The sequence below is a fragment of the Cervus canadensis genome, chromosome 4, assembly GCF_019320065.1.
Source record: "Cervus canadensis isolate Bull #8, Minnesota chromosome 4, ASM1932006v1, whole genome shotgun sequence".
Lineage (NCBI taxonomy): Eukaryota > Metazoa > Chordata > Mammalia > Artiodactyla > Cervidae > Cervus > Cervus canadensis.
The window spans coordinates 69,431,125-69,442,634 of NC_057389.1; the positions used below are offsets into that span (position 1 = coordinate 69,431,125).

The window sequence follows — 11,510 nt, forward strand, 5'->3', positions numbered from 1 at the left end:
GACCAGGCAGGCAGAGACAGCTGCAGCCCAGCCAGGCGGCAACCAGCTGCTGCCTGGGAGACTGGCCAGGGTGGGGCGGGGTGGGCACAGCCCCCACCCTGAACGGCAGAGCGTGGGAGCGGGCAGCAGCCTCGAAGCTGAGTTTCAGGCTTTCACGCTGTGTTAACGGTCAGCTTGGTTAATGCTGAGCAGATGGGGGTGGGGTGCTGCCAGCTCCCATGGGGACAGTCCCAGGGCACATATGCACATAACGCATGTGCAGAGAGTACAGGAGTCCCGCCAAGTGGATGGTGCCGTGTGGACTCACCTGCCAGTTAGCACTCGTTCACACTATCATATATCCGACGAGGCTGCTGAGACAGACAAACCAAGACAGAGGGGCAAAAGGCTCCTGGGTCCACCCTGAGGCAGCTGGAGGTGGACATCAACCCAAGGCCTGGCGTGGAGCCCTCCGTCTGTGTCATCCCCAGCAAAACTCCCAGCTCGGGGATCTCTCCACCCTGTTCCCCCTCCATCCACTCTGGGGAAGACACCAGACAGGCACACAGAAGTTTATTTCAAAAAAATAATTTATAAAATGTCATTTGCTTCTGTGTTTTGGCAGGCTCCCAGCCTCTCAGCCAGCACGGGGCAATGTGGGGATGGGGTGGGCACAAGGGCTCCTTCCATCAAGATGTTGGGACAAGCAGCAGAGGGAGGCAGGGAAGGCCTGGGGAAGTGGGGTTTAGAGGTCTAAGACCTCTCTTGGTATGGGGAAGCGGGGAGGTTTAAGACAGCCCTGCAGCCAGGTCCAACCAAAGCCCCAGAACAAGGACGGAGTGCCAAGGCCCAGAAGTCCAAGCAGAACCTTAACAAGTCATTAGAACCCTGGGGCCACGACTCCAAAGAACAGGGCCTTGAGACTGGGGTTGAACTCTGGCTTGAGACCCAGAGGCCAGAGAAGGAAGTCTCAAAACTAGGGTCCCCAGGACCAAGGACCAGACCTCCCCCAAACAGAACCTGAGATCTGGGATAGGACCCTTAGATCAGGGTCTGGGGCTGTCAAGGTCGAGCACCACCTGGTTGCAGTTGAGCCAGGAGGCCCAAGGCTGGCAGCCGACCTTGCCCATACAGCCTTGTGCTCCTGCTCACGTCTGCACCCCGGGGAAGGAGAAGGAGCTGGGCCTCAGTGGTAGGGGGTCGTGGCTGAAGACAGAGTCGCTAGAGGAGCAGGTGCTGCTGGCGTCCCCGCCGGCAGGGGAGTAGGGTCCAAAGGTTAGGCGGAGGTCGAGGTACTGTGGGGAACAGTCCGGTCAGTCCTGGTGGTCAAGTGGGATGAGGCCCAGAGGGCGGTGGGCATGGGGGGAGCGGTCTTGGGACCATAGGGGCACAGTACCTCCTCAGAGACAGCCAGCAGGACCTTGTCCAGAGCCTCCACCAGTTGCTTGAAAGTGGGCCTCTGAGAGGGTGCTGCGTGCCAGCACTCGCGCATTAGCCCGTACCTGGGGGAGAGGCAAGGGAGGGTCAGAAGGAAACTGGGGCCTGGCTGAGGGGGTGTGGCAAAGGGGTAGGAGGGTTTGATGCGAGGTGAGACCACTCAGTGAAAGAGTACCCTGCCAGGCCTCCCCTGCTGGGCCGAGGAGGTGGTGACCACGAGTGAGAGCTGACCACTCTGTATGAGCGGACCGTGAGGTCAGGGTTAGGACAGAGAATGAGGACTGGAAAGTGAGGGGGAGTGGGGTGAGGCCTCACAGCTCTGGGGGGCAGTGAGGGGGCCGGTCCATCCGATGCCCCTCTCGTAGCAGTGAGAACAGCTCCTCCACGGGGATGCCAGGGTATGGGGAGCCCCCGAGGGTGAAGATCTCCCACAGCAGGATTCCAAACGACCACCTGGATGGAGGCAGAACCCAGGCTCAGCAAGGTACGGCTTCACTTCCTAACCCTGCGGCTAGGATGGGGGACCCCACAACTATGATCCACCATGGGGGTGGGAATAAGGCCTTCTTTTAGAGTCTGGTCCTGCTCAGACCCAGGGCAAGGGCTTTGGAAGGACAAAGGTTGCCTACAGATATATCCCAGGCCCCAGCTTCCAGGACTCACACATCACTCTGGTGTGTGTAGACTCTGTCAAACAAGGCCTCTGGTGCCATCCACTTGACAGGCAGGCGGCCCTGGAGGGAAGAGGGCACACTGCTGCCAAGGGCCAGGGGTCCCAGCGCCTGGCCCCAACCAGCTCTGCCCTGCCTTTCTTACATTGCTAGTTTTCTTGTAGTAGTCAATGTGGTGGATGCCACGGGCCAGCCCGAAGTCGGCAATCTTCATCACGTTGTCCTCGGTCACCAGCACATTGCGGGCAGCCAGGTCCCGGTGGATGCACTGGGGGCAGGGCAGGGGTCTTAGATTGAGGACACACGACTGGGAACCTCACAGCAACCTGATGGGTGGGGATCATTCACCCATTTTACAGATGGGGAAGTTGAGAGAGGGGAAACGTAAGCCAACTAACTTCAGGGCCCACACCTTGTCTCTTGCACCGCCTCTTCCTGCCTGTGGGGTAGGAAGGAATGGGAACATGCAGTGTTAACTGCATATGGATGAGGCAGTACAGAAGGACTCAGGGGCACTTAGAGTAAGGAAAAAGAGGAGAGAGGGAGAAGTGAGGGGCATTTAACACAGGGCATGAAAGTGCGGGGATGGGTCATTACCTTCCGGGATTCCAGGTACTGCATGCCCCGGGCCACCTGGTAGGCGCACGAGACCAGGGCAGGGAAGGACAGCGGCCCCTCGCTGCTCCGAGGCCCGTCAGGGCTGAGGTCGGGGCCTGGGGGGCGGCGGGCCCGTAGGAACTCCCGCAGGTTGCCCTTGGCAGCACACTCCACAATCACGTACAAGGGCCCTGCAGACGAGAGGGGTGACAGGGAAGCTGACAAGGCTGTGGCTCCGTGCCCCTACCGTCCCCGCCCCTCACCCCGCCCCGCTCCCACCTTCCTGGGTGCAGACACCCAGCAGGTTGATAATGTTCTTGTGTCGGCCAATCAGCTTCATCACCTCCATCTCAGAGACCAGGTCTGCCAAGTCCTTGTCGGAGGCGTTGTCTGTGAGGATGACAGCCAGGGTGATTACATAAGGGAGGCTTTGAGTTGGGGACAGGACACGGAGCCCTAGATTCCGTGCCAAGAAGGTCTGGGCCTGAATCCCTGCTAGGCTGTGTGGCCTTGAAACAGTCCCTTAACTTCTCTGAACCTCAGGATCATCTTGTATGAAATGGGACGATGGATCATGCCCTCCTCTCATAGCGGTTGCAAGGATGCAACAAGATCAGGATATAAAAGTGCTAGGCCTGCCAGTGAGTGCAACCAGGAAAAAGGAGGGAGGGGAAAGAGCTCTGAACAGGAAGGAAGCTCCGTCTAGAGGACTTGGCATTAGTCCCTGAATGGGGTGAGAGCTCCTGGAGGCGGGAAGTGGGCTGGCGCCCCGGGGTCTGTCTGACCAGGGCCTGGTGTCCATCTGGCCTGGGAGTTCAGGGAGCTGCTGGTAGGCGCAGCCAGGGGAGGCCAGGAAGAAGCTGCTCTAGTTTCTCTTGAGAAGGCTAAGGACCAAGGGCTGAGCCCCTGGGGCTGACCTGTGGCCCTGGGCCAATGACATACCCTCCCCGCCAGACCTCACAATGCACATTTCTCAATCCCTGCCTCCCAGAAAGTGCCAGGTGGCCCCAGCTGTGCAGAAAGGAGGGGCTGGCGGGAGTAGAACAGCAGTTTGGGCCGCTTTTGTAGAGGGGGCCGGGGAATAGCAGCGAGAGGCCTCGATGGTGGGTCCTGCCCGGGTGTCCTGAGCCCCCTGGGGCTGCTGCATGGGCTGTTCTCTGAGAGAGTGGTGGACACAGGGGGAGATCTGGGAAGGGCCTGGGGGAGACTGAGGGTGCAATCTGGGGGGAATCATGGGGGATGAGGTGGAGGCCTTCAAGGCTAACAAGGTTATTTGAGGTCAAAGCTGACACAGGATAGCAGATCCATCACCCTAAACTCTTGTGGTCATCATCATCCCAGTAGTGAAGGCTTTAGGAGTCATTTTCCACCAACCTCAGGCTGGGAGGCGGGGACTATTATCTATCCCATGTGACCTGTGAGGAAATCGAAGCTGAGAAATGACTTGCCAGGGTCGGTGGCACATTTGGGCACTGGGCCCAAGGCGGCGGCAGGGGGATTGACAGCCTTTCCTGGTCCTCACCCACTAGCTCCCTGAGTCCTGTCTGTTACTCCCACGGTCATAGGGTCTCCCATAAGCCTCCACACTCACCCTTAAGCATCTTGACGGCCACCGTGCTGGCTTGGTCCGGCCGGGTGGGGTCCATGCCGAAGGCCTCTGCACACACCACCTGCCCAAAGCAGCCCTCGCCCAGGGGCTTCCCCAGCACCAGCCTGGAGATGAGAGAGACAAGGCCTCAGCCACCGGGCATCACTCCCGCACAGGGTCTGATCCCCACCCTCACTCGGCATGGCATACCTGTCCCGGGGGAACTCCCACAGCGGGTCAAGAGGCAGGTCGAGACTCACGAGGCCAGCGAGCAAGGGGGGGCCGCTGGAGGAGAGACGGACACCCCGCACCAGGGACAAGCTTGACTTGGCTGAGGAGCCTGACTCCAGCGAGAACTGCAAAGTGAGAGACTTGGTCGGTCTGCTGAAGCTGAGCTGGGGCAGGAACACAGGCCCTGAGCCTTTGCCATAGGAACACGGAGGCGGGGGACAGCATGGTGGATACCTGTCGGGCCAGAGGGAAGCGAGACAACTTCTGCACAGTGGCGGGCTGTCGGTGGTGGCGGGTGAGGAGCGTCTGCCTGCGATATAGCCCGACCAGCAGCAGGAACACGATCAAAGCCAGAGAGCCTGACGAATACAGGATGATGTCCGTGTACCTGCCTTCGGGTGCTGTCGCTGTCCACGTTAGGTCCTCCTCTGCCCGCAGATGGACACACGGACAGAAACTGATTGGTCAGTTAGCGGTCAGATGGCTGGCCCCACCCCCTCTCACCGAGGCCCTTGTAGCTCCTCACACAGAGAGACACACACACCAGTAAAACTGCACTGATGCCCCATTTGGCGTATCCACGAACTTCCCTGGTGGCTTAGACAATATAGAATCTACTTGCAATGTGGGAGACCTGGCTTCGATCCCTGGGTTGGGAAGATCACCTGGAGGAGGGCATGGCAACCCACTCCAGTATTCTAGCCTGGAGAATCCCCATGGGCAGAGGAGCCTGGTGGGCTACAGTCCATGGGGTCACAAAGAGTCGGACACGACTGTGTGATTAAGCACAGCACAGCACTGAATACGCATGTCCCAGAGGGTCGCACAGTCATATGTGGACATGCATAGCAGGATTACTCTATGCAGAATCCCAAATCTACACGCCACATCCCAAATCCATATCTCACAGACCAAGGAAGACTCTCTCTACCCAGCAGGTCACAGCCCACGGCTGGACCACAGCAGGAGCTCACCTGGCAGCACCGTGAGCCAGGCCGACTGGTAGGAAAGGCCGATGGAGTTGCCCGCCAGGCAGGTGTACTCGCCTGCATCCTCAGCAGACACATTCCGAAGGTACAAGACCTCCACCTCTGAGCTATTGATGTCCGCTGTCTGGGGATGGGGGACACACTCAGGGGTCACAGCAGGGCCTGGGGTCCCGCTGTGGCCAGGAAGCGAGGTGGGGACTCCCCACCCCTGTGGGAGGATGGTGGAATCAGGTGCCAGCAGGGACTAGACCTTTAAGACTTGCACATAGGGGAAGCCGTCGGCACCGAAGCTGCTGCCGTTGATGACGATGTGCTTCAGCCACTGGATGTGGGGCTGGGCGTCACTGTACACCTTGCAGAGCAGCTCCACGTCACTGCCCACCACAGCCGTGGTGTTGGCCGGGAGCCCTGCCTGCAGGATGGGCCGGTGCGGGGACCGCTCTGGGGGTGAGGCCGGGCCAGGCTGTCAGCCCTGATCCGTGGCACCTACCTGCCTCCCGCCTACCCCCATCTCAAGGGAGGAACCTTCCTGATACTCAGCTCAGACCTTGTTCATCCCCTCCTTACACCATGCAAACCTTCCGTGGCTCCCCATTGCCTTTGGGGACAAGGAGAACTTCTCAGCCAAGCACTCAAAAACCCTCCAGGCTTGGCTGTCTGCTTAAATCCCACAACCCAGGCATATACCTCCCCACAGAAGCATTGTAATCTTCACGCCTAGGGCCTTGGCTCCGCCTGTGTCCTCTGCCTGGAGGTCTTTCCCATTTCCCCACCTCAACTGGGCCCTGCTTCTCCAAGCCCACGTTACTCCCTGCGCTTCCCTCGGACCTACCTGGTCACTTTGAGTAGCTTGAGTGAGTCGCCTAAGACTAAGTCCGTCTGGCTTGTCAGACTGGGTCCCACCCGAAGGCAGGGACAGGGCTCCCACCCCCACGCCACCTCACCCGCCTGCCCGCCCACTCACCCAGCACATCCAGCAGGTAGCTGTAGCGGATGCTGCCCAAAGAATTCTCCACGAGGCAGGTGTACGTGCCACGGTCAGAGGGCACCACGCTTTCCATCACCAGGCTCCAGTGCTGGTGGCGCAGCTGGGGAGCAGGCAAGTGTCCATGAGAGGCCTCTGAACCATGCCCACAGGGGTTTTCTCAAGCTCTCTAAGCCCCGGGGAGACCAATGCCAAGGGTAGGGACCCTGGGACAAAGGAGAAGGTGCCCAAAAGTATCCAAACTGTGGGTTTGAGTCTTTTGAGTTTTAGCTCTACTTCTTCCAAGCTGGGCCCCCTTGAGCCAGTTTTTGCCCTTTCTGAGTCTCAGCTTCTTCTGAGACTACAGCTTGGAACTGACCCTGTTGTGGTCTCATCATGAAAATGAGCCACTAACACACTGATACCTGCTGGTCAGTGATCCTTCCCACTTTACTCATGGAGTTGCTAAGATCGGCGGGTTAAGTCACTTGCCAGGGAGTAGCAGAGTGGGAACTTGACCCAGAGTTGCCCATGTCCACGGTCTAGTGGCCCTTCTGGGGCCCTCGGCTGCCTTCCTCATTAGAAAAAGAGCTGTGGGTTTGACTTGAGGGCACCGATGAGGGAACCTGGAGACTCACCCGAATGCCTCCAATGCGATGCTCCCCGTGGAAGTCCTGTCCATCCTTGAGCCAACGGATGGTGGGCATGGGGTTGCCTGCAGCTGGACAGCGGAACTTGACGGTGTTCCCGGCAGGCACCGCATGCAGTTTCTTCTCCATGCGCTGGGGGTGCGTCCAGTAGGGTGCTGAAGAGGAGGAGATAGGAGAATTCAGTGTCCACTAGAAGACCTCTTGTTCACACACTGATCTGTTCTCAGTGGCCAGCAGGGAGGCAGGGTCTTTGAGGACTCACACTGACCTTGCTGGGGGTAAACGTGCCCATTCAAGGGGCCCCTGTGGATCTTGGGGTCCTCATCGCCATTGCTGGAGGTCATGGAGTCTATGTCCAGGACAGAAGGAGGCGTTTGAGGCCCAAGACAGAGAGTCTCTCTCCCCAGGCATCCCTTAGTCTCCGCTGGACCCCCTTACCATCAACAACCAAGGTGACGTTGTGCAGAAGCAAGGAACCTCGTGCCAGGCAGAGGTACTGGCCAGCATCCTCGGGTAGGAAGCTGGCAATCTCCAAGCGGCCTCTCCAGCCTCGTACCCGGCCAGCAGGTGTCAGGCGACTGCCCTCCTTGTACCAGTGGCCACTGCGCTCAGCCCGCCCACAGCATAACCGCAGAGGCTGCCCAAGGGCCACCGTCAGCTCCTGCTCTTGCTGCTCCGGGCTGGGGGCCAGGCAGGGCTCTGTGGGTCAAGGGCAGAGGTCCGTGAGCCCTGCAGCCCCCTGCCTACAGAGAACATGCTACACACATGACACGAGCACACTCAACACATGCTAAACACCTGCTGCCCCTTCACAGACACACAACCACATGCTACAGACGCTATGTGCAGGGCAAATGCCACCCCTCTGGTGCATAGCACACACACACGGTACATAGCATACATGCTGGACTGGACATGCCACTGTCTAAGGAACACACACACACACACAAGGCACATGCTATACGTGCCACGCACAGGGCACCCACCACACCTCTGGGGCACATCACACTCACAGTGCATACACCACACATGCTGGTGAGGCCCCCCAAGTCCCACACGCCCAGTGCACAGAACACACACGCACACATACACACACGCACACAGCCAAGGGCTCACCACCAGCTCTGCGGCCCAGCTCGGGGCCCTGCACCCTGCAAGGCCAGTCCTCTCTTGGGGACACACAGATAGGTGGACGCTTGCTGGGAGCCAGACACCAAGTCTCCATGGCCGAGTCCTGCCCGGCTGCCACCTCCTCGGGGCCTGGGCCAGGATCCTCTCCAGCCGCGCTCAGCCAGCAGCCCCCTCCTGAGGCCCGCTCTTCCCTCCCTGGCCACCCTCTCCCTTCTCAGAGGCCATACCCAGCTCCGTTTCCTCAGAGGCCTCAAACGACAAAGCTGGAGCCCCAGGTGCCCCCAGCAGGACCCCCAGTAGGACCAACAGCAGCTGCATCTCCTTCCTGCTGCTCTCGGGGACCCAGGCTGGGCCTCCTATGACTGCCTTCCTGAAACAGAAAGGGTGAAGAAATCCTACTAGACCCGCACCTTTGCTGCCGCTCTGCTCCTATTTTGCAGATGAGGAAACTGAGATAAGAAATGGCTGGCTGACTTGTCCAAGCCCGTCAGGCAGCGTCAGAGCAAAGACTGGAACCAGCTCTGCTGTTAACCAGAGCTCAAGGCTTCCCCATGGTAGGTTGGTTGGGGGGGCTGGGGTGCTGGGAGGGGGCTGGGCTTCCTGCCCTTGTTGGGTCCTGCTGAGACCTTCCTTGGCACAAGTTCACAGAAAGGGCAGTTTTGGAATTCTTTGCTTGGAGGGAAACAGAGAATGGAGACACATCTTCTCCCTCTCAGCACACATAATTTATTTTTTGCTGAATAAATGTATTACTGAAGAGCCAAAAAAAAAAACCTGAAATATAATACAAGGCCAAACTTCAGCATTTGGATGTTATCTGATCTGACCCCCACTCCTTAGAGCATTGCTTACATTTCCATGACTAGCTTCGGAGACCTATAGTGGCAGGGCGGGTATATGTTTAGTCGTTCAGTCATGTTTGACTCTTTGCAACCCTATGGACTGTAGCCCGCCAGGCTCCTCAGTTCACGGGGATTCTCCAGGCAAGAATACTGGAGTGGGTTGCCATTCCCTTCTCCAGGGGATCTTCCTGACCCCAGGGATCAAACCCAGGTCTCCCACATTGTGGGTGAATTCTTTACCATCTGAACCACCTAAGAAGCCCTACAGTGGCAGGGTGCTGACTGCTAACAAGGCCATACATCCCATGGCCAGGAAAAGTTCTGAGCCAGAATTGCATTCTGGGGATACTTCTGTTTTTTGTGCCCCTGCAAGTCCATCAGAGGTGAAAGCTTTTGTAAAGCAGGTAGACTCTAGTGTCTGACAGAGCCAACTTCAAATCCTGACTCTTACCAGATGCAAGTCACTGTCCCTCTCTGGGCTGCTGTCCTTCCAGGACTGCTTTGAGGATAAAAGAGAACACATGTAGGGCCGGGCGCACAGAACGCTGCAGTGTGTTCTTCCCTTTCACCTCTCCATGACTGTCATCCTGTGTCCGCCCTCAGCCAGTCACCTCCAATTCTGGTGCTGTTCCTGGCAGGTGTGATGTACACTCCCACCCCATCTAGGTACTCTCCTCCAAACACCATCAATGATGTCTCCATCCACCAAAGGGAACACTCAAACCCGAGCCTCAGCTGGCAGGGGAAGAGGGTGACAAGGATAGTTCCAGGGGTCTGCTTGCTATCACCTGGGGCTGAGTAACGGTGTCATTGATGTCTCTGCATCCACCTCACTCAGGTATCTCACCGCACCCCTTCTCCTCAGCCCCTGCTCCCCCTGTCCTGAGTTCTGAGGCAGGGGGCGCTTAGCTTGTCCCAGCCAAAGCCATCATCTCCCCCTTCAAACGGTTTCTTCTCTGGGCTGCCCCCACAGCTGGGGCATCACTTGTCCAGCCCCTCTCCAGTCCATCTCACCTTCTCTGCCTGAACCCAGAGCATGCGACAGGCATCTCTAGCTTGGGCCTTTGCAAACATCTCCCTTGATTCTCCAGTAGGTTTTAGAAATGTATGAGCCTGTCATGTCCCCCCTGCTCAACACCCACCAGCTTACAAGCCCATAATGGCTGCCTGCGTGCAGCAGCATCCAGTCCACACTGTTAATCCAGCGCCCAAGGCCTCTCTCCTTGCCCCCGTCATTCTCATTGGCCACACAGTCTGCTTCTTCGGCACTGAGAAGTCGTTGGCTTTCAGAACTGGGCATGTCTTCTCTCTTGCCCATACCTTTGCGACCCCACTTCTCTACCTGGCTCAGGTGCCACAATCTGTGCTCTGTCTGCGCCCACCTTTGGTTTCCATTGCCCTCCTCTGTGAAATCCCCTCACTCTGCTCTGCTCTTCAAAGACGTAGCTCTCTGGGTTGGGAATAGAGTGGGAGGCCCAGGGATTTTATTCCCACTCCGGGGCTACCCTGACCTCAGAACCTTAGTTGGGTCACACAGACTGCCCTGCACCTGGGGTTGAAGGGTCTGACTCTGACATCAGGTAGCCTACCGCACTCAAGCGCTGGGAGAGCCTGGGCAAGTGACTGCACCTCTCGGAGCCTCAGCTTCCTCATCTCTATTCGAGGCGAGCAGACCGTTCTGCAGCCGAGGGACCAGCGCGCCCTTCCTCCGCCCCTATCGGGCCACCCTGGGGAGCAGGGCCAGTCGGCGGGTCTCGAAAGGAGCTGCAGGGACAGTCCGCCCGCCCCCGCCCGGGTGGGCAATGAATAACCAGCTCCGCGGCCAGGGTGCTCTTTGGACGGAGCGGGACAAAAGGCCCTGTGTGCGCTATGGGTTACTGATTTACCTTGCCCTTCACCCCCACGCCGAGCGGACGCCCAGGTCCCTAGTGCTGGGAGGGGTCAGCTCCCGGAGCCCCGCTGCCGCTCGCCCCCTGGCGGCTGGGAGCGCAGCACGGGCCTGCACCGGGTCCCGCCTCACCTCGAACCTCCGTGGTCCCGCCACTGGCACAAGGTCCCAGCTTACCTGGGTCCTCCGCGGCCCGGCTCTCAGCTCCCACCAGCCCCGACCCCCGCGCCCAGCGGAGACAGAAGACTGCTCGGGAGTTGCTCAGCCCCCAGCCGCAGAGCCAGGAATGCACCCGAGACAGCGGCGTGGCCACGAGTAGCCCAGCGCCCCGCCCACCTCGGGTTTCACCTACTTCGGGCTCCGCCCCTCCTGGACCAACTCTATTAACAGCGGCTTGGCGGGGAACGGCCCAGCGCCCCGCCCATCTCGAGCCCCGCCCCGCCTGGACCCGCTCCTGACAGCTGGGGGTACAGCGTCTCACGTACCTGGAAACTATTCCTCCAGCTCAGCTGCGCCTGGTAGCCTAAGGGGTCGGCCCAATGC

The 11,510-nt window shown here is 59.0% G+C and overlaps 1 protein-coding gene across 3 annotated transcripts; it reads right to left on the bottom strand.

Moving 5' to 3' along the window:
* Positions 1-554: 554 nt before the first annotated feature.
* Positions 555-11,275, bottom strand: FGFR4 (fibroblast growth factor receptor 4). 3 transcript variants are annotated; one of them, XM_043465804.1, is made up of 18 exons: positions 11,145-11,275; positions 8,465-8,607; positions 7,545-7,805; positions 7,375-7,455; positions 7,095-7,261; positions 6,457-6,580; positions 5,743-5,933; positions 5,478-5,616; positions 4,738-4,862; positions 4,483-4,628; positions 4,276-4,397; positions 2,964-3,074; positions 2,685-2,875; positions 2,233-2,355; positions 2,080-2,150; positions 1,732-1,869; positions 1,376-1,481; positions 555-1,274 (listed from the first exon to the last, which is right to left on the bottom strand). In XM_043465804.1, the coding sequence occupies exons 2-18, from the start codon at positions 8,553-8,555 to the stop codon at positions 1,128-1,130; spliced, it is 2,334 nt and encodes a 777-aa protein (XP_043321739.1). In that variant the 5' UTR covers positions 8,556-8,607; positions 11,145-11,275; the 3' UTR covers positions 555-1,127. The 3 variants fall into 3 exon arrangements, with proteins under 3 accessions (XP_043321739.1, XP_043321737.1, XP_043321738.1); XM_043465802.1 differs by having other exon boundaries at positions 4,738-4,931; XM_043465803.1 differs by lacking the exon at positions 11,145-11,275 and adding an exon at positions 10,669-10,798 and having other exon boundaries at positions 4,738-4,931.
* Between the last annotated feature and the right edge of the window lie 235 nt (positions 11,276-11,510).